The sequence below is a fragment of the Lissotriton vulgaris genome, chromosome 6 (genome assembly GCF_964263255.1).
Source record: "Lissotriton vulgaris chromosome 6, aLisVul1.2, whole genome shotgun sequence".
NCBI classification, from domain to species: domain Eukaryota; kingdom Metazoa; phylum Chordata; class Amphibia; order Caudata; family Salamandridae; genus Lissotriton; species Lissotriton vulgaris.
Window position 1 is genome coordinate 751,373,383 of NC_141694.1, and position 27,721 is coordinate 751,401,103.

Consider the following 27,721-nt stretch of genomic DNA (forward strand, 5'->3'; position numbering starts at 1 on the left):
ACAGGTTTCAAGACTTTGACATGAGCGGCGGACTGTACGTTAAACGTTTCATTGGTTGGAAAAAAGGGAGATATGTGATGTTGCGCTCTAGTGGTTGCACGTCGCGTAGCGACGTGACGTGCTGGCGGCCATGTTGGTGACTGCGCGCGCATCGCAGGAGCAGAGGCGCGAAAGCCGAGAGAGAGTGCGCACCAGCTCGGCACTCTCTAGGGGAAAAGAAGTTAAATAAATAGCGTGAACCTCCACATCTGTGTCCTGTCTTAATTGAGGAAACGGCACCTTTACAGAAACCACCTGCGATATTTGCTTTTATATAACAGTTCACTGCTGGTTGGGAATGGGAAAAGCTGTAGTGACAGAATTGTACATCAAATTGGGTGGTATATATGTATGAAGTTGGGTACGTAAAGCCTGGTTGTTTCACCCCCGTTATTTAAAGCTATTTTAGGTTGTATACGCGCGAGCGTGTGAAGCGCGTGGGGCTCCAGCCCCCCTCCTTTTGCCCACGTGAGTCCCGCGTCCGTTGGCGTCTTGTTATGGTAAAGGGTCTATCATTCTAAAGCTTCAACTCTCTCAGACCATTTGCTCTCAGCTCCTCCCCTTTCGCTCCGTCCAGCCCCTTTTTGCTGTCACTTTTACCTCAGGTTCCGCCTACTTGCCTCACGCCTACTCCGTCCCGGGACAGGCTCCCCCACCTTAAACCCTCCGGCGGCCCTGCTGGCACTGCCCACAGCCTCTCACACCTGAGCACGAGGGTCACCGCGCAGCCATTGGTCGGCGGCTCCGTTCCAGCGACCCGCCCTCGCTTTAGGGATCGGCTCTCGGCGCGCGCGGCTGCCAGTACTGGGGCAGAGGCTGCGGTGAGAGCGCTCTGTGCCGAGGAGTCGAGTGCGCATGCGCGAGCTCTGCGAGGGGCACGAGCGGGCACCAGGCGGCAGCAACTTCCCTAGAGAAGAGAGAGAGCAGCGGGCAGCAGAGGCAGCTCGGCTGCAGCAACAGGTTCCCCCCCGGTTCTCGTGATCTGGTGGAGGGCAGCTCGGAGCAGGGTGCCTGCTCCCATCCGAGGGAGCCCGGGCGGCGGGTGCGAGCCACTTGGGGACCATGCCGGGCCCCGCGTTGCTGCCCCCGCCGCTGGGGGGCTCCCCCGGGCTGAGGAAGCCGACGGGCGCCTTCCGCCTGAGCGAAAAGTTCGCGCTTCTGCTGGTGTTCAGCGCCTTCGCGACACTCTGCTTCGGAGCGCTTTTCTTTCTGCCGGACTCTTCCAAGCTGTTGAGCGGGGTCTTCTTCCAGCGCGCCCCGGAGCCTGGCGCCCCGCCGCCTCCGACTGTCGCGGTAGACCTGGAGGAGCGGCTGGCCCGTATCCGAGAGGAGCACGCCCGGGCGCTGAGGGAGGCGCAGGACACACTGCAGCGGGCCCCCGCAGACATCCAGTCAGACATCCGTCGCGACAAGGAGCGGCTGGCCGCCGGCGTGGGGGAGCTGCCGATGGTGGACGTCGAACCCCCCAAGGGTATCGTTTTTAAACCGCCCGTGGGGGCCGCCGGGGGAGAGCCGGCCGATCCCGGAGTGCGGGACAAGAGGAACAAAGTGCGGGAGGTGAGTGACCTGGGAATATCACCTGGGGCTAAATAAACTCGACTTTAATTCCACATTATTTCTTCTGGATTCATCTACGTATTTCCATACTACAGGCTGATCATTGGGCGAGCGACCGTTCTGGTCAGCGAATCTTCGATCCTAATGTTACACTCCTCCATAGTCTCACAGGACCTTTGCGCTTGTAAGCAACCTACAACTGTCTCTCCCAAGAGCCATCGAAGTGCAGTGAAAGTTCAGCATGCCCAAGCCACTCGCCCTAGAGAGGTGTCTGTCTTCGCCTACTCTTAATGTGCCTCTTTTGTTTTAAATTTGGCTGCCTGTCACAGGGCCGTGGGGGTTTTCTGGCGATCCCTCTGAATTGTAAACCACAGGGAAACCTCAATTATGCTAACATGTGAGCATCCTGAAAACACGAAATGGAGAGGAGGAGGACTAAGCAGCCTACACCTCCAGTACATAAATCATATATCACATGCAAGTAGGGTGGAGATGACCCTGTCCTGCATTCAGAGTGAATACATGATCCCCATTTCCATACATCCAATTTACTTAATAGGCACCCTGCTCGCATGTGATAGATTAACATGTGTGCATCTAACAGAGGCAGTTTGCGAATGCGCTTTGCGTGTTATATATTGTGACCAGGAGAACAACGTAAGTTAATCGGTTATGCTTTAGCTTAATTGTAAATGATGCCTTCTGAATGGCATGTGGGGTGCCAAGCACGCATGATAGTGTTCTATAGTCACACTTGTGTTGTTGTTGTGTGGCAGCCGCTCCTATACGCTTTTATAGCTAACCCCCAGCATAAGATGCCCATCCTCTGCATGCCCAGACTACTCTTATGTCCCATCATACCAGCTGTTCGTCCACTTTGATGGGCTGAGTCCCGGCATCCCGCAACACTAACTGTTCTGTGTTGCTCTTGGTTACATTAAAAGCCTGTTTCCTAGCGCCACCAGTCTTATGAGCTGCCAAGGCGGACGTGGTCCTTTCATAGGCTCATGGCGCATCGGGTGCTCCTATCTGTCAATTTCACGTTTCCTGTGTTTACCACAGGCAGTGTCACTGCAGAGGAAGGGGTGGCAAGTACTTCTTTATCACGATGCCTGCACGAAACTATAAGACAGGCCTATCTGTGTATGGTTGGCTGCAGTATGCTGTTTTATAATCACTCTGCCGTTTGCTGCAGAGCCAAATGCATTGGTCCCAGCACCACCATTTCAATTCGCACGACTTTACCACGTCTAGGCGTGTATTGATGTCTTGGGTCCCATCAACAATTGCGTTTGTTTTGGTGGGAGGTCTAAAAACTGCTCTGCAGATCTGAAAACTGCTTTGAAGTTTCCGACTACCAGGCTGGAGCGGTGACCTTCAGCTGTGGTGAAAACGGGTCCACTGTTGTTGGCATATCCATATACCTGCTCCTACCCACCTAGGCACTTTTTGTACTCCATTGTAAAGCCAGATAACAGGTTAAATGTGTTTTGAGGTTGGTTGAATTGGCGTGTGCATTGTATTAATGGAGGCTGGTGATTTCCATTCATTAACATGGATGCTGCCGTGGGCACAGTTTGCTTTCCAGAGAACTGGGAGTGTCCGTGAGTGTTCCTGAAAGACGGCTGGGTTGTCACTTGTGAGGAGCCTTTCGTATGTTTCATGAGAATCGCTCACTGGGAGACCTGATTAAAGTACCAGGAAGGGGCGGTACTCTGGCATTGAATACCCCCCGCATTTCCCTTTTCAGAAGTGTCGTATATCTAGGGCTTGGGATAGACTACTAATGTGGTGATATATGAATTTGCAAAATCCTTCCACAGACGCATTTGTTGCAACACGACACCGCCTACAACGCTCGTAGTTCTTCCTTGATCTTTAAGCCAGAAACTACTTATTTCAGCTGCAAGAGCGCTAATTAGAGCCATGCCCTCACGAACACCGGAGGGTCCCAGGCGTTGACCGTAAACCGGTTTTTGTTCAAAAGCGGTCTTCACACGCCTTTAGCATATGTACACGGTCTGCATTCCATCGCCAGATCTGAAACGTTGACAGCGTCAGAAGTTGGCTAACACCACCGTCCGTCGACTAATGGTAGTTAAACTACAATTTCCTTTTATGTATCGCCTCATACAGCAATCCTCAGCCCTGCTGTTTGTATTCGCTGTAATCATATGTTACTGTTAACCAGCTTAATAGTAATCGACTCAGGAGAATGGCAGGCTGAGTCAGCCTCGCCACATGCTTCAGAGAGGGCATTCCCCTCACTGAACATCCCAGAGAAGTTACGGCCAGTAATCCGTTTGCAACACTCCCACTGGTCTTAGTCAAACGTTGTGTAGAATGTCAGCCATGCTTTCTGTTGTATATTTATCCTTCTTCTATTTCATTTACTCCACCACAGTTCTTACCTGTGTCATCCATTCCAGAATGTGTATGGCTCTGTCTCCTTCTAGGGTTCTAGCTGGTGACAGTTTGTGCCTGGCCAGCTTATGTTGAGGTTGCTTCTTCTGCTCTCCTGCAATAAATCTCTGTTGCTGCTCCTGTGGTCTCCTGGTTACTTACTTGCATGATGTTCTCATTGCTTATATTCATTTGTGTTTGAATGCTTATCGTTCTATGATGCCTCCATTTTTGCCTTTACTTCAGGAATTCTTCTGTAGTTTTGCGCTAAGTTTCCTTTCAATGACGTGCACATTCTTTTGAGTCAAGTTTCTTTTCTTTTCTTTTGTTTTATCCTACGAGAGGAGATGTGTTGTATATTTATCCTTCTTCTATTTCATTTACTCCACCACAGTTCTTACCTGTGTCATCCATTCCAGAATGTGTATGGCTCTGTCTCCTTCTAGGGTTCTAGCTGGTGACAGTTTGTGCCTGGCCAGCTTATGTTGAGGTTGCTTCTTCTGCTCTCCTGCAATAAATCTCTGTTGCTGCTCCTGTGGTCTCCTGGTTACTTACTACACTTTCATGTGTAGGTCGGACAGAGGCGGTGAACTGAACCCACTCGGGTGTCCGTTTCAGTGTCATGCCCACCTATCGTGAGCAGAAGTTGTTGGTATTGTGGTCGGTGCAGTGTTTCTCCTGCGTCCCCCTTTCCAGCTCAGGGTGACGGGGTTAACGAGCTTCGAGTCGGGCTGAATGCAAGGACTGAACAGGATGTTGTGCAGCCTGTTGTTCAGGACGTTTCCTCGGATTCCGCCTTTTGTTTGATTAAGCTGGAAAGAGATTTTCTATAAGTGTCTCCGACCTTAGGAGATCTCTGGGTTGCTGACCCTCCCAATCAAAACATCATTAGGGTTCTGTCAATGCTTAGAGTTCAGTCAGCTGGATTTATTTGCAGTTCGTTTTTTATTTATTGAATAACATGTTATTTTGTATTTCTTATGCGGCATTTGATTCAGGGTTATAACATCCTATGCAGGTATAAACGTATTTTCATAATAGCGTTGGGGCTTGTCATTGAGTGGCACTTGTGTAAAGCTCTGGAAACTGAACAGTACGTAGGTTAAAAAAACTGCTTTTGTATAACGTTGCTCCATAGGTATGGAAAGACGGCAAGTACATGTACTTCCGTTCACTGTGATGGGGGTGCTCCAGTGAACGTGCCTCGCATCCCACTAATCGCGTGTTTGTGTCTACCCCACGCAATGCCTGCCCCATCCTTATTTCCATAAACTTGCGGTGTGTCGTCGTTTTTCTGGCACATTGGCACATAGGAGCAGCGTGCGTGTGGTTACTGTCACCAAAGTACCTTGAGGCTATAGTACTTTGGTGACGGTCACCAAATGCATGCAGCCCCGTTCCTGGTAGCCGTTCCTCCGCCCCTAGAAATGACACTGTGTCTGTGCGTGAACCTAGAGTGGCTTGGTTTTGGGGAGGGTGACCTGAGCATATGCCAAGCATGCTTGCCGGATCTGAAGGAATCCTCGTAAACATGAACCCTGATCTTCACCGAATTCAGTTAGTAATATTACTGTGTACATATGTATATAATCTACTTCACTTGGTGCGCCCCTGATTGTTAGTGACTTTAAATGCACGTTATGAGTTGTGCCCGTGTGCTGCTAATACGTTGAACACTTAGGCTCTTTCCCACAAGCCTATCCTCAACTCCCAAGATCACTCAACTGGAGAACACTTATTGAGTGTTATAGGGGCGTTCCTTTCTAACCTCTGCTACTGCCCTCTAGCTTTTTAAGGAAATGGTGTCTTAGCAGTTAAACGAGGCAGACAAGTAGTGAGGCTGTTATTGTATGCACATAACGTGATGTATTATAGGATGGCAAAACCTGACATGAAAAACACACCATGACTTTTGGAAGTTAAGTATAATCTGATTGCCGATCAGTTTTATTCCAGGATGCTTGAAACTTAATGCTCCTAATTTTTCTAAACTGATGCAGTGGGAAGCAACGTTTGGATCACTTATGTTCTTTGCACAGATTAAGCTGTCGTATGTGTGCCTCGCTGCACTTTTAGAGTATTAAAGGGCTAACTATTCGCATGTGAGATGCACGTACAGATCTTAGCAGGGGGTCATAGATACTGTGGAAAATTTGAGGTGATGCTTGATCATTAGCTTTGGGGAATCTAACCAAAGTTTAATTTGATCCCCTAATAAAAGTGACACATTTTGGGGGAGTGAGGTTTATTAGAATTTGCCTGTTGCACGCAGGCAGCTTTTTTGATCACTATTGCATTTGTTTCTGCTACAGTAAAAATGTGTATTTTTTATGTTGGCCACAGTTTAGCACGAGTAGACAGCCAAGACCCAGGTAGTCCAGTGTTTGTTTCGGGATCCAGATTGCGACTCATATCGGTGGCTAAAAGATGCCGTGTAAGTCTAGATAATGGTTGGAAAATGACCATGAAGGCAGATGGGATTAGCAGTGATGGGATAATGGCTTTTCACTTGGAGCTTTTACTGGCCGCAGAGATGCTTACTTAATGAATAAGTCATGTGCCTGTTAGTTTCACCAGGTTCCTTGATGGCTCTCTGTATGTAACCAATTCCTGAAGCTGGATGCCTGTTTATTTACTTCATAGGATCACAGGTGCCCTCGGAGTTCTCACTGGCATTGCTATTATAGTCTTCGAAACCAGTTTCACAGACTCTGCCTGGTTCATAATCTCTTGATTTTTGGCTTGGATATGGGTCCTATATTGTACTCTGAATATGTAATACCAGTGGGTGTGTGTTTGCTTCTAAGTGTCTAAGTAGAAGTCTTCCTGTCCCGTCTCATGCTTTCTAGTTTATCTGTCAATTCAATGGACCAAAGTTGGTGTTTATGTAGACCAGCACCTCTTTCTTGCTCTTTACCTTTGATACATTTACCTGCACAGCAAGAGGTTGAGACATGGTGAGATGAAGTTAGAGCGCGGGCGCTGATGCCACAAGCCCCTCTATTTTTTAAGTGCTTCTGCCTTGTGGGAGTCTGGCCCCAATTGGTGTTCTGTGTAGAGTTAATTGTCTGGGTGCTGCTGTGGGGCACGACCAGGCACTCAACCATGTGTGGGATGGCCTGCTGGAGCTCTCCAGGACTGGTCCTTTGTTGCTGGAGTCTCGGCTCCAGTGTGATCCAGTTGTGTAGCCCCTAGCAGTAGTGGGAAAGAGGACATGAAGTGCAGAACTCTGCCATTTCACTCTGTTCTCTGAGAGAACTGAAAGCGGTTGCAACGAGCTGCCAATCTAAAGCACCAGTGCCTAGCACATGACTTGGCCTCCTGTCACTCTTTTCCCAAGAGTCACTGTTTTATGAACTCCCCTTTGTTCCCTTCCTTTTGCGCTCCACTACTAGTACTTATGTAGAATAAGTAAAAGCTTCAAATAGGTGTACACGTTACTGTAACTCGTGATCTTGTCATTTCCTGTTTTTCTCCTTTCATAGCTATGAGACTCCGCTCTTAAGTCCAGATTTTGTTTTCAAGTAAAACAAGTGCGCGTTGATTAAAAGGAGATCTTTTAATCCCCCCGATTAACTTTGTAGGCAGCCGAGAAGTGACATGGGTATTAAAAAGAGCAACAAGGAAATGAGTTTGGGGGGCGGGGGAGAAACCGAGAACTTATACGAATCCTGGAAAACCATATTGTATGCTTACAACAGCATGGTTAACAAAACCTGAACAGCTTTATTTGAAAATGCTTTTGTGGAGCCATTTTCTAGACAATAGTTACTTTATAATGTTACATGCAATAAAGTACTACCTAGTACAGAGTATTGCATGGAGTGAAGTGCATTTACTGCATTATTGAATACATGTGATGTGACTGAAATATTTAGTAGAAACAGAAGGTTCAATAAATTGGGAAATGAAAGCTGAAAGTGTTGCATATAATCTTCTGACTTCCTTTGCCACCTACATATACAAACACACTTTTGTAATACGCTTGTAAATACAAATATTTTAACCTAATTTACCTTCACATCACATGTTCCTACGTGATGCACTTGTGTGTAGGCCGTCAACCTTGCACGTTAAGTTTTTTCAGTGCCTGTACAAATAGTTCCTAGAATGTCTTGCATGTTAAATACGTGAAAGCTTGACCTGTCGATTTGTCTATTCTAGTGAGTAGCATAGGTCTTTAATAGAAGATTAATTAAGCATGACAAACTTTCCATTGGATCTAGAATTTGGAAGTATAGCAGATATTTAGATGCCCATTATATATTTAGCACATTAAAAAAAAACGATTGACATATTTTTAGAATGCTCTAGAATTGGTACGATATTGGGCAACGATTTTTTTAGTGAATCGTTCATATTCTATCTGGAAAATTTCAAAACTCTTCCTATTCTGTGTTTGTATCGCAGACCATGTCACAGGTCCTACTTTCTCCACACCTGCTTTTTGACCGTACCCTGATTCAAGTAGGACCAACTGAAGATGCCCTGATAGCAAAAACGGAAATACCTAGCTACATTGATCCAAACTATTATTTTTCTGTCAGATATGACCATCTCCCTACCTTTGCCAAAGGCATCTGAGCTTTGTGTTCTCCTGACACCCTTGCTCAACTGTGCAACACTCAGCGTAGTATGATTGACAGTTCCATGTGTTTCCAGGGGTGAAGGACAGCGGTTCCATGCCCTTACTGATCATCAGAATTTGACTAGGATGGAACTCGACGAATGCGATAAAGATAAGCAGTCTTGAGTGGAAGGAGCGATCTACTGTTTCTGACACAAGGATTGGTGAAAGTGAGATTTAAATTAGGACTTGGGCAGCATTTTGAGGTATCTCATTGGGGCCAGCAATGTTTGATGGTTATTGTGAACTATATTTGCGTCCCTTTGACGCTTGGATTTGTTATGGTAGGATAAGATGCGGCTCAATGAAAGTCCTTCTCTTTTGATGCTCAGTTGAGGATTCATTAATGGGGGCGGGGTAATATGGATTTGAGGTGAGGTGTATATTTCTCTCTTAGAACGTAATCGTGTTATATTTTGTAAAAAGAATCTCTTGGTCATGGGCTCTTTAAACCCTAAGTTGTGGTAACATGTGGAAGCAGAGGTCAGCCCGGGACCAGGGTTCAATTCCCGGCTCGGCGGGGTCTTGTCTCCTAAAAAATGTCCATGGACTCGACAATTCTCGCTCTGGTGCCTACTCGATTCACAGGTTCACACTCTGCGACTCTGGGCAATAGCTTGCTTAATCTCCACAACGGCCCCTCGCGTCGGGATGCCTGGCTTTCACCTTGCGGATACCCTGCCGGGGTTATCTCACAGGGGAATACCAGGACGGGTTCCCTAAGCAAGCGCTTAGAGACCGGTTGGTGATTTCGGCTATATAAATTCCTGTACATTTACATTTACATGTTACCACATTTGGGGTTTTGGGAGTGCTGGGAACATGTTCCTTCTATGAATTCAAGCCTGTCCAGCGCGTCCTTTTCCATAGCGCTAGCCAGGCATTTTGCCGAGTAGCACGCTTTTTTTTTAATCCATACCAACGCCCTGCATTTTTTTCTCCCAATGCTGTGAAAAGCACGTTCAACTTGGGGCACACCGATATTAACTAATCCAAAAAGAGTTCCCAGTACCCAGGACTATAGTTAGTAATTATCTAACGGGCATGAGACCCTCTTCCGCTAAAATTCTCAATTCGTAGAATTGCGGAAAACACCCGATACTATTTCTATATTTAGATGTTCATTGTCTCTAATGCCCTACTGTCCGTGAACAGACTCTCTAATCTGTCAGTTTTGCTGATTATGGGGAATTCAAAGTGTTTTTCAACTCGGCGCAACCAGAAAGTGTCAGCCCTACCTAGGACCATACACACACCCACACATACACAAAAATAATCCGGAAAAAAATGTGTGGCGGAGAGGAAGGCACCTCACGGGCGAACACCCTCGGGGCGATCTGGTCAGGTGTTTACCAGAAACTTGGCCCCTTTCTCATCATAGGTGACCATTCCTATTCCAGAATTGGTGAATACGTGAAAGAAAGCAAAAGATAAAGAAACGGTGCAATGCAAGGAGCTTAGAGCATGACTCCTTAGACATACAGAAAACAGAGTGAAGAGTAAAATCAACAGTCACACCTCTTGAACTTCTTTTATTAATGACTCAGGTGTGTACGGCTGAAATAAAAAGGCTGGTAGCTTAAAGTCGCATACCAATACCTGTAACCAACATGTTTCACTGCCCAGTGACCTTTATGGCAGATTCATCAGGGTTAGTACTCTGTTGCTGCACCCACTTCCGACATTTTTAAACAGGAAGCCTTATTCAGCTACGCTCCCTCGTACCAGCTGAAAAGGCAGGTCTCCGCCTGGTTGTTGGTTGTCACATCAACCATACAATCCGCGTTCGCTGGTGTTGTATCATCCCAGGAACCTGGGATGATACAACACCCGCGAACGCGGATTGTATGGTTGATGTTGCTGGTACGAGGGAGCGTAGCTGAATAAGGCTTCCTGTTTAAAAATGTCGGAAGTGGGTGCAGCAACAGAGTACTAACCCTGATGAATCTGCCATAAAGGTCACTGGGCAGTGAAACATGTTGGTTACAGGTATTGGTATGCGACTTTAAGCTACCAGCCTTTTTATTTCAGCCGTACACACCTGAGTCATTAATAAAAGAAGTCCAAGAGGTGTGACTGTTGATTTTACTCTTCACTCTGTTTTCTGTATGTCTAAGGAGTCATGCTCTAAGCTCCTTGCATTGAACCGTTTCTTTATCTTTTGCTTTCTTTCACGTATTCACCAATTCTGGAATAGGAATGGTCACCTATGATGAGAAAGGGGCCAAGTTTCTGGTAAACATCTGACCAGATCGCCCCGAGGGTGTTCGCCCGTGAGGTGCCTTCCTCTCCGCCACACATTTTTTTCTGGATTATTTTAGTGTATGTGTGGGTCTGTGTATGGTCCTAGGTAGGGCTGACACTTTTTCTGGTTGCGCCGAGTTGAAAAACACTTTGAATCCCCCATAATCAGCAAAACTGACAGATTAGAGAGTCTGTTCACGGACAGTAGGGCATTAGAGACAATGAACATCTAAATATAGAAATAGTATTGGGTGTTTTCCGCAATTCTACGAATTGAGAATTTTAGCGGAAGAGGGTCTCATGCCCGTTAGATAATTACTAACTATAGTCCTGGGTACTGGGAACTCTTTTTGGATTAGTTTCATTGAGTGGAGGGCTTGTTCTTTTTAGTACCCATAATTTTCCCTCTAAGCTCCTCTTGTTATTGAATGCACACCGATATTAAACCTGTTCTCACGGTTTGCAATCTTTACATTTCGTCACATTGTCCGTTTTGTTTTTCGTGATGTTCTTGCACAATATCCAGTTGTCCCAGCCAAAGTAAGCAAAATGGTTGAATGTCTTATGCGTACAAGTTAATGTTGTTTGTAGTTAACTCGATGAATAATAAGCTTTACACTTGCTTAATGAGGGCATTTTTAATTGCGAGGTGAATGGCGTTCTTGGCAGTGTTGGTGTCATCTAGTTTATTTTGTGGGTTTACCTGATGGGAGCTAAAATATCCACATACTTGGGTGAGAGGACGTTTAGTGAGCGCTGAGTGGTTTGGCATGAGATTTGAGCTTGGTGAGCAAGTGCCTACAACTACATGGCCGTGCGTGTTCTTGCCGCTTTCAGTAGCAGCGGCTGTGTAATGTGGTTGTAGTTCCCCACCCACCTGCAATGCTGGGAACTGCAGCTCGGTTTACATGCGAGCTGCAGCTCGGTGCACGCGGCTGGAGAGGCGCGAGGCCAGCCCCTAACGCTCAGAAAAACAGGAAACTGTGACGTCTACTCGTGTTCACACGCCTTTGGTCCATGTACTTTGAGCTATGCCTGCGTATGCAGTACCTCTTGATTGTCTCGTTTTGTAACACGGAGAACAAGCCTTGCGCTCTTAGATGTAGGGCTGTCCGCGTTTCATTCTACTTCTTTCTTTGTTGCGTTAAAGTGTTTTGGAAAACTAATTACGATGGAAAGGCAGTAGTGACCAGGATCTCTATTTTCTAATGAGCTGACGAGAACAAAAGGGCGTTTTTCATTAAATGGACTGTAAAATGAAAGCACCCTGATACCTTTTGTGATAGACTGAGGGTTCTATTAATTATTGGCTTAAGATTGCGGCAGCGGAAGCACTTTTAAACGGTCGTTAGCACAGGGCAGATAGGACTGCTAAAGTTTCGCAAGCTTCTTGTTATACTTTGCTACACAGGCATTGGTCCTCTGAACCTTTCTTTATCGTAGTAAGGGGTCGAATCTCGGATAACCTACAGCTGGTCTACCCAGAGAGGACCATTTATAGCCAACTCCCAAGCAGTTTCAAAGAAAGAACATTTGAATGTCGTTGTTTTTGGTGGATTTGTCTTAATCAGAAAAATCTTTATTTTGGCGCTGACATGATCAACCAGTGACAACTCCAAGTTTTATGGAGTCAATTAGTACTATTTTTGTGCCACCATTCATTAAAAAAGTGGTACATTTAATCACTTTATTAAATAATTGCGTTGGTAATTGAAGTATAAATCTGTGTTCTGTGTGTTCGTAATTGATGGTCTTTAGAATGTAAATGGGTCTGCTGGAACCCTAACAAGCCTCCCATTCTACTGAGAGTCCAGAATGCATTTTTATGCCCTCCAAAAGTAGTAGAGCCCTCTCAGTTGGTTCGCAGTGACATCAAACTTGTAAGCACCCGTCACATAAGGTTCTTGGCAGGTTCCCAACATGCAGATGATATGGAAGTGGTAATATGTAGCCACCTTTGAAAACCTATGTTTCAGCCACATTTAATGAAAATTTCATCAGGTGTGCCAAGTTGGAGCCTCCTGTGTCCTTAGTATATGGTGCTTCTGTGACCCGGGTTGTTATAAATAAATGCTTCTGTTTCATAGTTTGGGGCAATTGGCATAATGCATTTGCACCAAATAGAACACGTGATGGCAAATTGTTACGGAAGATTGACTGGGATTTACCTAGTGCCTAGATAGACCACATTTTAAAGTAAATGCCATGTAAGTCTAAGGGTTTTTGTCTCTGCTTAGCCCCAGCCATGATCCATTGACAGCTAAATGTTTTGCTATACATCTAGCATGCATACAATGGGAGCCCACTGATCAAGTAATACTTTGCATGAATCGATATGCCCCCATGTGTTTTAACCTAGACTGCTTTAGATAACGGTTTCCAGAGTAGGCTCCTTGTTACATTTTTATTTGCGTTGCTTCATTCTTTCAAAATGTGCTTAGTTTTTTAAAAAAGTTCAGCTGTACAGCGGTCTGTTAACTAGGTTGGGATCATAAAACTGCCTGCAGATCCTTTTGAAGCAAACTATAGGAAAGATACTACTCTGTGAATTGCCACACCCACTGGATGCTTAGGACATCAAACATTGTCTGCAGGCCAAGGATTGGATGCACTAGAAAAATTGCAGGCAAACTGTAAAGTATGTAAATACAAGGCTAGCAATGCATTTGAGACCACATCAAGGGCAATATGGTACCTTCCTGAGCGACATTGATACTGACTTGTTGGTGTCACAGAAATACAACTTTTGGGTTGAAGTTTTAGTTTACTTGGGGCAAGACTCAACCGATTGCTGGCAACCCAGGTTGTAATTTAAGTAAGATGCACAGTGGCGTTCTGGAGTTTAAAACTCGTTAGCCCCAGCAGATCAAAGCATGTGTTAGGAGTTGTATTGAAACAATATGTGCAGAAATGTACTGCCTCGGAAATAACTATGATGACCATGTTGCATCGCAGCCCAAGACAAGTATTAGATTCGTGGTCCACAATGCATGGGAGACCAGACGACGTGGGGGGGTGGATGAAAGGGTACTTAAAAGAAATTGATGCTGGTTTGCTGTAAAAATGCTTGCAACATAAAAGCAGCCCCCTTTTTTTCTCCTTTCGACTATAACCGTCAGACTTGCGTCCCTGATTGGCGGTTCCATGAAGGAAACTCCTTGGCTAGCCTTACTTCATACCACACACCATCTCCTCTGCCATGGGTAGGGGCAGTAATTGTCTTTAATCACAGGGTGACCGGACTGTGGGGTAAAAATGGTGCCATCATGTTGGCCTCAGTGACCCAAGCCAACATAATAATCCCAAGGTTTCACTTCTCCACGGTGTTCAAGCAACCCTGACGAAAGGGCATCACCAGCATTACATTTTTTTCGAGGGGGTTTACGTGTCTAGAAGGCCTCTCACTTTCCATGTAAAGGTGACCGGAATGACTGGACCATAGTTGATAGTTAAAAGCTTTGCTCTTAATAGTGTGCATTTCAACTTCTACATCCTCTGAATCCTTGGATCCATGAGCACCGCTATCGGTGTTCTACTTTGACCTCTTCTGTGTTTATTTTCTACATGCTAATAAGGGATTACATCAGTCTAAGGATGAACATCAGAGATGTGCAACAGTTCTCATTGGTGTTTAATTGTAGTATTACCTGCATTTATTTAATTGATATTAGTAAGTGGAGTATGACAATATTTGCTTTTTATAACTTTGAGGATCACTCCCTGTCTGCCTCTGAAAAGTTAAGTAGATCTGCCAAGCGTTAGTCACACATTTGCTACATAGCATGATCTGAAGTATGGTTATCCCTGCTATGTTTGGTTTGTTGGCAAGCCACACTGCTCATGCAGAGGCTTTGGAACCCACACTTGATTTGTAAACAAAAGGAGAAGCCCTAGAAGGTCGTTGGGACTGATTAAAAACCCTAGTCTAGCTGAATTTGTGACGCGGCGTGAGGCAGATGGAAACGTTGCAGTCCCCTTTCTGGATGGTGTGTGAAAAGACAGGCGACTTAAAGCACAGACTATCTCAGTGTTGCCATTGGTAGGATGGAGGAATGACAGGGAGGTGAGCATACGCTAACCAAGTAGTGAGTAGAGGCATGTTACCATTAAATGTGTGACTGCATGGACATGCCAGCTCTTCTCCCGTGCAGTGAGTGGGCTACATAACAAGGGCAACCAAAGTTGGGAACCCTGAATTAAATAAAGGCAAAAACTTTCTTAAGTACATATTGTTTGTCTTGCTCATGACTTAATAGTTTGAAATTGGGGTTGACTGGCAGAGGTATGCGCCCTCTCAAAGCATGAACCACAATCGTAGTCAAAGTACGTCAAAACACATTCTAAATTACCCTGTGCTTGCCATCTGGTAGCTCACCACAGAGAAGTCTGGCAAGAGGGAATCTGTAAAATATTTGTGCTTCACTTGAAACAGTAACACAGTGAAAACCCCTCAAATCGACTACGCACCAGGTTAGAAATGTAATGAATCATTTTGTAACTAAAACGAAACCAAAACAACAAAAACATCTAACAAGTAGAATTAGAGATACATTTTTAAAGAATACATTCAAAAATATTGCTTGGAAGCAATAAGCGCTTGCATGGATTGGCTGGTCATGCTAAACTTGGGCAAAGCCAGGCCAACCACGATGCCCTCCTGGGGCCTCTGAAACAAAGTTCCTTGATCTACGAGTTGTCATCGACAAGGATGCGACGGGCAGCCGAGCGATAAGTCAATGTCGAGCCATGTAGTGGACGATATGCATCTATTTTCTTCCCGCAACTGCTGGGATGCTTCAGTTTCAAAAGCGAAACGCTGGTTCTGATTGCAATGCACCGCTGCTGCTACTGCAGTAGGGTATATGTCCATTCTGAATGCGATGCACTGGGTCTGCCCCGTGCTGCGATGAGATGCGCTGGTTCTGACTTGCGCAAAGGTGAAGATGTACTTTTTCTGATGAGGATGCGTGGGTTCTGGATGTAAAAGCACCTTAAACATCACTTCCATGGGTCCAGGACTGGGGTGACACCACTTGGCAGGACAAATTCGCAGCTTGTACAGTCCAAATGTAGGTAGTTGAAATCTTTGATATCTCTGAGCCTTGGAACAGGAGGCTAGCCAGTAAGCCCTTGGAGTCACTCTGGGTTTAAGTGATGCTGGTCCAGTCCTCATCAAGGCAGGAGAACAGCAGGCAGCTGGGCACATCAGCAAGGCAAAGGCACAGCAAGGCAGAAGTCCAGCATATCAGCAGTCCAGTAGAGTGGCAGTCCTTCCAACATAACAGCAGCTCGTAATCTTGGCAGAGTAGTGACATGTTCAGAAGTGTAGTGAAGTTATGACGTTATAGGTAGAGTACTCATACACAGTTGTGCCTTTGAAGTGCACAGTTCCTCCCTTCCTAACCTGGCTCAAGACTAACTACATGGGGGTATGCAGACTTTTGTATGGGGACAGGACACAAACTGTCTAGGTGTAAGTGTGAGGCTGTGCCCAGCTTCTCTCTCCCATCTCCCTGGAAGGCCTGTCAAGGTGCACCCCAGCTACTTTTGTGTGAGGTTGTTTAGAGGGAATATATAAAGGCCAGTTGTCACCCAACCCAGACTAAACTGAGATGGGCCGCTTGCATCAAGTGTCTAAAGTAAGTAAAGGCCAACTTTGCAAACTAAAACTGTATTTTAGAATCCAATTTCACCATAAGTTCACCAAACATGAAGTCTATCTCTTCACAATTTGTAATTACACTTAAAAGATGTAAGAAAGTAATCCCAATATGATAATAGGGGAGGCATGTACAACTTAAAAGATAATGTCATACCTTTTAAATACATTGCACCCTGCCCTCTGGGCTGTCCAGGCCCTACTCTAGAGGTGACTTATGTTTTAAAAGGAAGGTTTAGGTCTGGCAAGAGGTTTAACTTTCCAGATCGACATGGCGGTTTATACCTTCACACACACTCTGCCGTGGCAGGCCTGAGACATGGTTAACATGCTACTTAAGTGGATGCCACAATCCATGCTGAAGGCCCACTAGTAGTATTTAATTTACAGACCCTGTGCACATGTAGTGCACATGACTAGGGAGTTATAAGTAACTTCAATAAGGCAGTTAGGTAGAGACAATGTTACCATGGTTAGAGGACTGGTTAGTACTGGTAAAGTGCTCAGAGTCCTAAAGCTAACAAAAACTAGGTCTGAAAAAAGAGGAGGAAAGCAAAAAGTTTTGGGTGACCTTTCAGAGAGCTATTTTTCCAACAATACTCAGATATCAAGACATAGGAATAAGTTGTTCCTGGGGAAAAAGACACTCTTTATAGTCCTGAGGAAAGCCCATTGGTCATAGTAGAACAGGGCTTGAAATATGTTGACTAGCAGAGAGGGCATAGGATCATTACTTCTACAGACTCCTTAATGATTTATTTTTAATCGTACCAGAAACACTAAAAATAAAATGGATACCATGAGTATTTTCTAGGTATTTTTAGTATAGGACCCCGGCAGGAGAAATTATTCCAAGTGCTTCCTGGAATATGGTTGAGCCCATCCTGGTTGTTGGGCACAGGATGAGACCTGATGGTAAAGCATGACACCAATAGGGTACGAGAGGGTCTTTTAAACAGCACAAAGTGATGTCCTAACTGAGGACCAAGCTCAACATTTCCAAAAGATAAAATCCACCGCTCGGAATGGTCTAATTGTGTAGGACACTTTAGGTGAGATTGGGATCGAGGAATAGTCTGCCATATGCCATTATTGCTGCAGAAAGGCTATTAGTAGTGGTTATGGTTCATTTTCGTGGCTTATTTTCCTCTGTAAGGCTCCTAGTGCTGAATCTGATTTAGTCACATGGCAGACCATGGCTGGAGGATTAGTTGTGATGATCAGACACGTCAACATAACCTCTGAAAGGCATGTTGAAGCAGAATCAGTCACAGGTCACTATACATCAGAAATGGCAAAAATTAAGTTTCAGGCAGCCTCCTATATCAGACTGACTTCACCCCGACATTGCTGCATCACTTTATGAAAATTAAAATGCAATGCTTTTGACAAATTCAAAATGTCTCATAATATATATTTTGTGAAAGCAAATTCAAGTGGATAGACTGTTTTTGATGCATTTATTAACCTGTGGATTATGGGGCAGTATGACTTTTTCATGCCCTGATGGGGGCAAGTAATACTTGGACTGGTCATGATTCCTTGGATAGCGAGATTAAGTTAGCCATCTCTGTGTCCAGTTGGAATCCTGGGGATTTACTCGCCATTAGGGGAAATCTCCTCTCCCACCAGGCAAAGTCTCTTGCGTTTGAGCCTTAGAGACTGGGAGACCTACTGTGAGCGTAAGGCCTCCACCTAATCCTCTTGCCTGTCATCCTGAATTTACAATTGGCTTGTGATTACCATAACCTGGTATTGACCAGGTTAAGGTAATGGCGAAAGTGTGTTGGCCAGTGGCAGAGATATCCCAAGTAAACCTCTGTTACTCCAATGCTAGATAAAGGAGTGAAGCACAGACTCCTTCGCCTTGTATGGGATTGTCCACCAGTCCAACATTACTGGGAAAAAATCTTCCATAGCATAACAGATAGTTGGTTCAACTGACAGATGCTGCTGGATGAGGGAACCCCCTCCTGAGGTTGCTGAATGGCTGAAAGATGCTGCCTAATGTAGAGTGGGATGTGAACTATGCGGACCTCGAATACCCTCAAGCCCGTCCACAAGATACTGGGAACCATTCAGGTTATACCTGCCTTCGAAAACTGACAATGATGATTTATAGTGCTAGCCAGTAATGCTGCTGCACTTACCATGGGGTTATCCACACCTATCACCAGGCTGTCTGTACTACTGTTTACTGCTCATATGTATTAGTGTCCCATGTTTCCCTTTTTAGGTAGAGTAATTTATTACTCGAAACTATTGTATTCAACCAAAATCTTTTGAAACAAGCCGGATTTCCGACAATGCATGTTAACTTTTCAACCGTGACACCAGCGCGCGCTTGGCCTCGCACACCACATCACCACATCAAAGGCTTCTGCTCCACCTCATTCACACCCCATCCCCATATGCTCCTTCCCTCCCACCCACTCGCTGGCTCCCCCGCCCCCCCACCAGGCTCTGCACAAGTGTATAATTAGGAAAGAGTTTGTGTACCTTTCAAAGCTAATTAGTGGCGGCCTTTTTGTTGCCCTCTTTGTTCCAGTGTTTCGGCGCCCACGACGCACGTTGGGGGAGAAATGCGTGTGCACCTGTGAACTAACCAAATGTTTTCCATGTCTTTCACAACCAAGCCCCTGTCACAAAGGAGCAAGAGTCACTCTCCAGCCCTGTGCAGACACCGATGCTTTGCGGCCAAAAAGCCCGATGCAAACCCTCCACAGAGAAACCGCCCGGCTGCGAGGGCTCACTTTCCCCAGAGAAATGTGGGTTTCTTTGAAAGTGGAAGGCTTTTCCCGTGCTGCTCCCACAGGCCTTCAGGGTCCGAGGTGTGGGAGCGGGGACACTCCTAAATATGACCGCTGCTTTCATTAGCCTGCTCCTTTACATTTTACTACACTTTCCTATGCTGTAATTACAGAATGGAATTTTCAGGAAACCCCTTTCTAATACGTTCCAAACGGCAGCTAAATACGCCGGATGAGGGTTGCGATCGAGGACAGTTCTTTCTGTGTTCAGTTATTACAGTTCTCTGTTCCCATACTGTAAAATTGAAGCAGCCCCGTGTGTTTGTTTTGCCACCTTGATTTTTTTCAAGGCTGTGTATCGTATGCTATCTCCAAATGGGGTCTCTCCTGTGTGTTTAGTGCTGGCTTCCTCTAGTTTGTTGTTCTTAACTGAATCAAGTCTTCGTGTATCAATTAAAACGGGCAATTAAATGCTTGAATGTTCTTAAAATGATAGGACATAACATACAGTTGTGCGTGAAATTCTGTTAGGACGACGCTCTTTATGTAGGCGGCTCGGAAGTATCCGAATTGGTAAGTACCAGGACGTATAAATATCAGCAAGGATCAATTAGGCATTCTGGGTAACAACTACAGTTTTTTATGTGCTGTAAATAACGTATGATACTGTCACTCTAGGGGGATTCGAACTATCTTCATAGCGCTACATCGATGTTTGCCTCACTGAGCCATCCTTCAGAGAGAGCATCCCTCAAACACAACCGTTGAATCTCTTTTGCAGTTTCCATGGCTCTTCCTTTACACTTCCTTTACACATTTTTCTTCCGGATTTCATCTTGTACATTTAAGCTGTTGCACCCTATCCTTGTGTGATTTTTTAAAATTACTTTTAAGGTACATGGGTGTATGGAAATCCTATTGGCACATGCCTTTGGGGGCCTTACTGACTGATATTGCTTACCTGTGTTTGTAGTAAGAGATTGTGGAACTGAGCTCCCCAGCCCTGAGCCCACTCCTGTGATTTTTTTTTTTTAGGTATAGGATTGCCTTAATGCAACATACACTCCAAATACCACTCAATGCCACATAATCACACAACACATAATTACTCTACTGAATACAACATACACTCCACAAAATACCACTCAGTGCCACATAATTATATGCTACATAATTACACTGCGCTCAACGCAACATACACTCCAAATAACCACTTATTACAAATTTCACAAAAAGATGTTAATATTTCACTTCTTTTCTTGGATTTTCGTCACAATAAAATACACTGAACATAATCTTCACAAAAGTTATTTACAAAAGTTTAAGCTATTGCCATTATAAGTTACAATAACTTTTATTGAAGTATTAATTATTTAAAAAAATAAAAGCCATTGTTATTTGTAATACCAATACATCTAAGTCACGTAAATACAACACATATTGCATTACAAATGCCATAGGTGTCACATTTGCGAAAGTTATAACTATTGGCATTGTAAATGACAAAGCTATTAATTTGGCTATTTTCAAAACAAACACATAAATAAAAAATGTGTCATTTACAATACCAATAGCTCAAACTTTCCTAATGCGAGACCTATTGTATTGCAAATGCTTGTTAGGTGAAGCTACGACTGCTCATTTTAGTAATGTCTTGAATAGAGGTGTTATGAAGTTTGATGTATCCCTTGATGTGTTGCTCGTTAAGTCTAAAACTGAAACCAAATAAAATAAATATTAAAAAAACAAATGTATCTCCATCTGATTGATATTAGACTCTGTCATGCTTTGCAATTTGCAGCGGTACGTTGGTGGCAGGAGGTGACGGCATTTCTCTGCCAAGGTTTGATCAAGACGTGGTAGTCTGAGTAGTTTTAGTACAAACCTGTTTACTATGGCAGTCTTAAAAATGACCACCATGGCTGTCTGCAAATGCTTTTGATGCTCAGGATTCATAAGAGCAGTCCTTTCTACTTGCCCCATCTTTTTTAGGTCGAGCGACCTATCTCAATGCGCACATGCGCATTGAGAGCGGGAGCTCGATATAAAGGGGCTTAAACAGATGTTTAAGTAGCTGGCGATTTGGTGCTGTGCCCGTGAAATGCTCGTGCACAGCATCAAATCGCCAGCCATCTGCCATCTGTTCCCCAGCAGCTCCGCCCCACAAGCTTCCCCCAGCGTGCGCTCTGGCTCAGTCGAGCCGCACTCCTCCCACACCTCTCACACACACAAGTGAAGCTTCACTTCAAAGGCCCCCGCATTTACATTTTACTCGTCTCTTGTATTCTCTCACTCGCACGCTCAAACACACACACATTTACTCTTAGCCTCCGTGGCACTCTCGTTCTCCCTTTTGCATGCACATTTTTTTTTGCTCTCAGCTTTCATTACTCTCTCTGCTGTTCCCCTTCTTTTACTCTTTTTCCTTCAGTCACTCTTTCCGCAGCCTATCTGTCTTCGTGACTGTCTCTGTTTCTCTCTCATATTATGCCCCTCTCTCTCACACACACGTACACGCTCAGAAAGATGCTTGTAAGCACACGTGTAACTGCAGCCTGGACAACGAAAAACTTCTGAGTGTGGCCAGACTATGCAAACTTTGTACAAGTGCAGTGAATTTTGCATGAGCTTTTTTTGCATCGACTTTTAAGTGCAAATATAATATTTTCACAGATGGATGGCTGCACAAAACGGGCTTCTGCAGCAATCGGTGCAAATGTGTTTGCATTGCTCATTCTGTGCAGATTTTGGTGCAAGCATTGCAGTGCACGAGTGCCATGGTACTATGTTGGTTGTTCAAGGGTAGATGGGTTCAGATCTTCGTTTCGGTCTGCCCTTTAGTTTTCACAACAAAGCAAAGACAACCCTGAAAATGTCCATGAAGTATAAAACATCTTAATGTAAATTGTCCGGCAAATTCCCACTGAACACCACCACATCCACCATCACCACCACATCCACCACCACATCCACCGCATCCACCGTATCCACCACATCCACCGCATCCACCACATCCACCGCATCCACCACCACCACCGCATCCACCACCACCACATCCAACATCACATCCACCACCACATCCAACATCACCACCACATCCACCACCACATCCACATCCACATCCACCACCACATCCACATCCACCATCACCTCCACATCCACCATGACATCCACCGCCACATCCACCACCCCCACCACATCCACCACCACATCCACCACCACATCCACCACTTCCACCGCATCCACCACCACCGCATCCACCACCACCACATTCACCACCACCACCACATTCACCACCACCACCACATTCACCACCACATCCATCACCGCATCCACCACCACCTCATCCACCACCTCATCCACCACCACCACACCCACCACCACATCCACCATGACATCCACCACATCCATCACCGCCACATCCACCACCACCACCTCCACCACAACCACCACATCCACCACCACCACAACCACCACATCCACCACCACAACCACCACATCCACCACCACAACCACCACAACCACCACATCCACCACCACATCCACAACCGCCACATCCACCACCACCACATCCACCACCGCCACATCCACCACCGCCACATCCACCACCGCCACATCCACCACCGCCACATCCACCACCGCCACATCCACCACCGCCACATCCACCACCGCCCATCCACCACCACCGCATCCACCACCACATCCACCACCACCACCCCATCCACCACCACCACCCCATCCACCACCACCACCGCATCCACCACCACATCCACCATCACCACCACATCCACCATCACATCCACCACCACCACCACATCCACCATCACATCCACCATCACCTCCACAACATCCACCACATCCACCACCACCCCATCCACCACCACCCCATCCACCACCACCCCATCCACCACCACCCCATCCACCACCGCTTCCTCCACCACCACCACCGCATCCACCATCACCAAATCCACCACCACCGCATCCACCACCACATCCACCGCATCAACACCACATCCACTACCACATCCACTACCACATCCACTACCACATCCACTACCACATCCACTACCACATCCACTACCACATCCACTACCACATCCACTACCACATCCACTACCACATCCACTACCACATCCACCACCACATCCACCACCACATCCACCACCACATCCACCACCACATCCACCACCACATCCACCACCACATCCACCACCACATCCACCACCACATCCACCACCACATCCACCACCACATCCACCACCACATCCACCATCACCTCCACCATCACATCCACCACCACATCCACCACCACCACATCCACCACCACCACATCCACCACCACCACATCCACCACCACCACATCCACCACCACCACATCCACCACCACCACATCCACCACCACCACATCCACCACCACCACATCCACCACCACCACATCCACCACCACCACATCCACCACCACCACATCCACCACCACCACATCCACCACATCCACCACCACCACCACATCCACCACCACCACATCCACCACATCCACCACATCCACCACCACCACATCCACCACATCCACCACCACCACATCCACCACATCCACCACATCATCCACCACCACATCCACCACCACCACATCCACCACATCCACCACATCCACCACCGCCACATCCACCACATCCACCACATCCACCACCGCCACATCCACCACATCCACCACATCATCCACCACATCCACCACCACCACCACATCCACCACCACCACCACATCCACCACCACCACATCCACCACCACCACATCCACCACCACCACCACATCCACCACCGCCACATCCACCACCGCCACATCCACCACATCCACCACATCATCCACCACATCATCCACCACCACATCCACCACCACCACATCCACCACCACCACATCCACCACATCCACCACCACCACCACATCCACCACCACCACATCCACCACATCCACCACATCCACCACCACCACATCCACCACATCCACCACATCATCCACCACCACATCCACCACCACCACATCCACCACATCCACCACATCCACCACCGCCACATCCACCACATCCACCACATCCACCACCGCCACATCCACCACATCCACCACATCATCCACCACATCCACCACCACCACCACATCCACCACCACCACATCCACCACCACCACATCCACCACCACCACCACATCCACCACCGCCACATCCACCACATCCACCACCACCACCACATCCACCACCACCACATCCACCACATCCACCACATCCACCACCACCACATCCACCACATCCACCACATCATCCACCACCACATCCACCACCACCACATCCACCACCACCACATCCACCACATCCACCACCACCACCACATCCACCACCACCACATCCACCACATCCACCACATCCACCACCACCACATCCACCACATCCACCACATCATCCACCACCACATCCACCACCACCACATCCACCACATCCACCACATCCACCACCGCCACATCCACCACATCCACCACATCCACCACCGCCACATCCACCACATCCACCACATCATCCACCACATCCACCACCACCACCACATCCACCACCACCACATCCACCACCACCACATCCACCACCACCACCACATCCACCACCGCCACATCCACCACATCCACCACATCATCCACCACATCCACCACATCCACCACCACATCATCCACCACCACATCCACCACCACATCCACCACCACATCCACCACCACATCATCCACCACATCCACCACCACATCCACCACCACATCCACCACCACTTTTTTTGCATCGACTTTTAAGTGCAAATATAATATTTTCACAGATGGATGGCTGCACAAAACGGGCTTCTGCAGCAATCGGTGCAAATGTGTTTGCATTGCTCATTCTGTGCAGATTTTGGTGCAAGCATTGCAGTGCACGAGTGCCATGGTACTATGTTGGTTGTTCAAGGGTAGATGGGTTCAGAACTTCGTTTCGGTCTGCCCTTTAGTTTTCACAACAAAGCAAAGACAACCCTGAAAATGTCCATGAAGTATAAAACATCTTAATGTAAATTGTCCGGCAAATTCCCACTGAACACCACCACATCCACCATCACCACCACATCCACCACCACATCCACCGCATCCACCACATCCACCGCATCCACCACCACCACCGCATCCACCACCACCACATCCAACATCACATCCACCACCACATCCAACATCACCACCACATCCACCACCACATCCACATCCACCATCACCTCCACATCCACCATGACATCCACCGCCACATCCACCACCCGACCACATCCACCACCACATCCACCACCACATCCACCACTTCCACCGCATCCACCACCACCGCATCCACCACCACCACATTCATCACCACCACATTCACCACCACCACCACATTCACCACCACCACCACATTCACCACCACATCCATCACCGCATCCACCACCACCTCATCCACCACCTCATCCACCACCACCACACCCACCACCATCACTTCCACCACCACATCCACCATGACATCCACCACATCCACCACCGCATCCACCACCACCACAACCCCCACCACCGCATCCACCACCGCATCCACCACCACCACAACCCCCACCACCGCATCCACCACCACCACCACATTCACCACCACCACCACATTCACCACCACCACCACATTCACCACCACCACCACATTCACCACCACATTCACCACCACATTCACCACCACCACCACATTCACCACCACCACCACATTCATCACCGCATCCACCACATCCACCTCCACATCCACCTCCACATCCACCTCCACATCCACCTCCACATCCACCACCACATCCACCACCACATCCACCACCACATCCACCACCACATCCACCACCACATCCACCACCACATCCACCACCACATCCACTACCACATCCACCACCTCATCCACCACCTCATCCACCACACCCACCACCATCACTTCCACCACCACTTTCACCACATTCACCACATCCACCACATCCACCACCACCACATCCACCACCACCGCATCCACCACCACCACCACATTCACCACCGCCACCACATTCACCACCACCACCACATTCACCACCACCACCACATTCACCACCACCACCACATTCACCACCACCACCACATTCACCACCACCACCTCATCCACCACCTCATCCACCAGCACAACACCCACCACCATCACTTCCACCACCACTTTCACCACATCCACCACCACCACATCCACCACCACCACATCCACCTCCACCACCACATCCACATTCACCACCACATCCACATTCACCACCACATCCACATTCACCACCACCACCACATTCACCACCACCACCACATTCACCACCACCACCACATTCACCACCACCACCACATTCACCACCACCACCACATTCACCACCACCACCACATTCACCACCACCACCACCACCACATCCACCACCTCATCCACCACCACATCCACCACCACCACACCCACCACCATCACTTCCACCACCACTTTCACCACATCCACCACCACCACATTACCACCACCACATCCACCACCACCACCACATCCACCACATCCACCACCACATCCACCACCACCCCATCCACCACCACCACCCCATCCACCACCACCACCCCATCCACCACCACCACCACATCCACCACCACCACATCCACCACCACCACCACCACATCCACCATCACATACATCCACCATCACCTCCACATCCACCATGACATCCACCATCACCTCCACATCCACCATGACATCCACATCCACCACCCCATCCACCCCGACCACCACCCCATCCACCCCGACCACCACCCCATCCACCCCGACCACCACCCCATCCACCCCGACCACCACCCCATCCACCCCGACCACCACCCCATCCACCACGACCACCACCGCATCCACCACGACCACCACCGCATCCACCACGACCACCACCGCATCCACCACGACCACCACCGCATCCACCACCTCCGCATCCACCATCACCACATCCACCACCACCGCATCCACCATCAACACCACATCCACCATCCCATCAACACCACATCCACCACCACATCCACCACCACATCCACCACCACATCCACCACCACATCCACCACCACATCCACCACCACCACATCCACCACCACCGCATCCACCACCACCACCGCATCCACCACCACATCCACCACCGCATCCACCACCGCATCCACCACCGCATCCACCACCGCATCCACCACCGCATCCACCACCGCATCCATCACCGCATCCATCACCGCATCCATCACCGCATCCACCACCACATCCACCACCTCATCCACCACCTCATCCACCACCGCATCCACCACCATCACTTCCACCACCACATCCACCATCACCACATCCACCATGACATCCACCGCCACATCCGCCACCGCCACATCCG

The 27,721-nt window shown here is 47.5% G+C and overlaps 1 protein-coding gene across 1 annotated transcript in view; it reads left to right on the forward strand.

Annotated features, from left to right (window-relative positions):
• The first annotated feature begins 642 nt into the window (after positions 1-642).
• The window catches only part of MAN1A1 (mannosidase alpha class 1A member 1), a 463,708-nt gene continuing 436,629 nt past the window's right edge, over positions 643-27,721 (forward strand). The window contains exon 1 of the mRNA XM_086926729.1: positions 643-1,596. Within this exon, the coding sequence (XP_086782855.1) occupies positions 1,102-1,596 (495 nt within the window). The 5' untranslated portion in view covers positions 643-1,101. The remainder of the gene's footprint in view (positions 1,597-27,721) is intronic.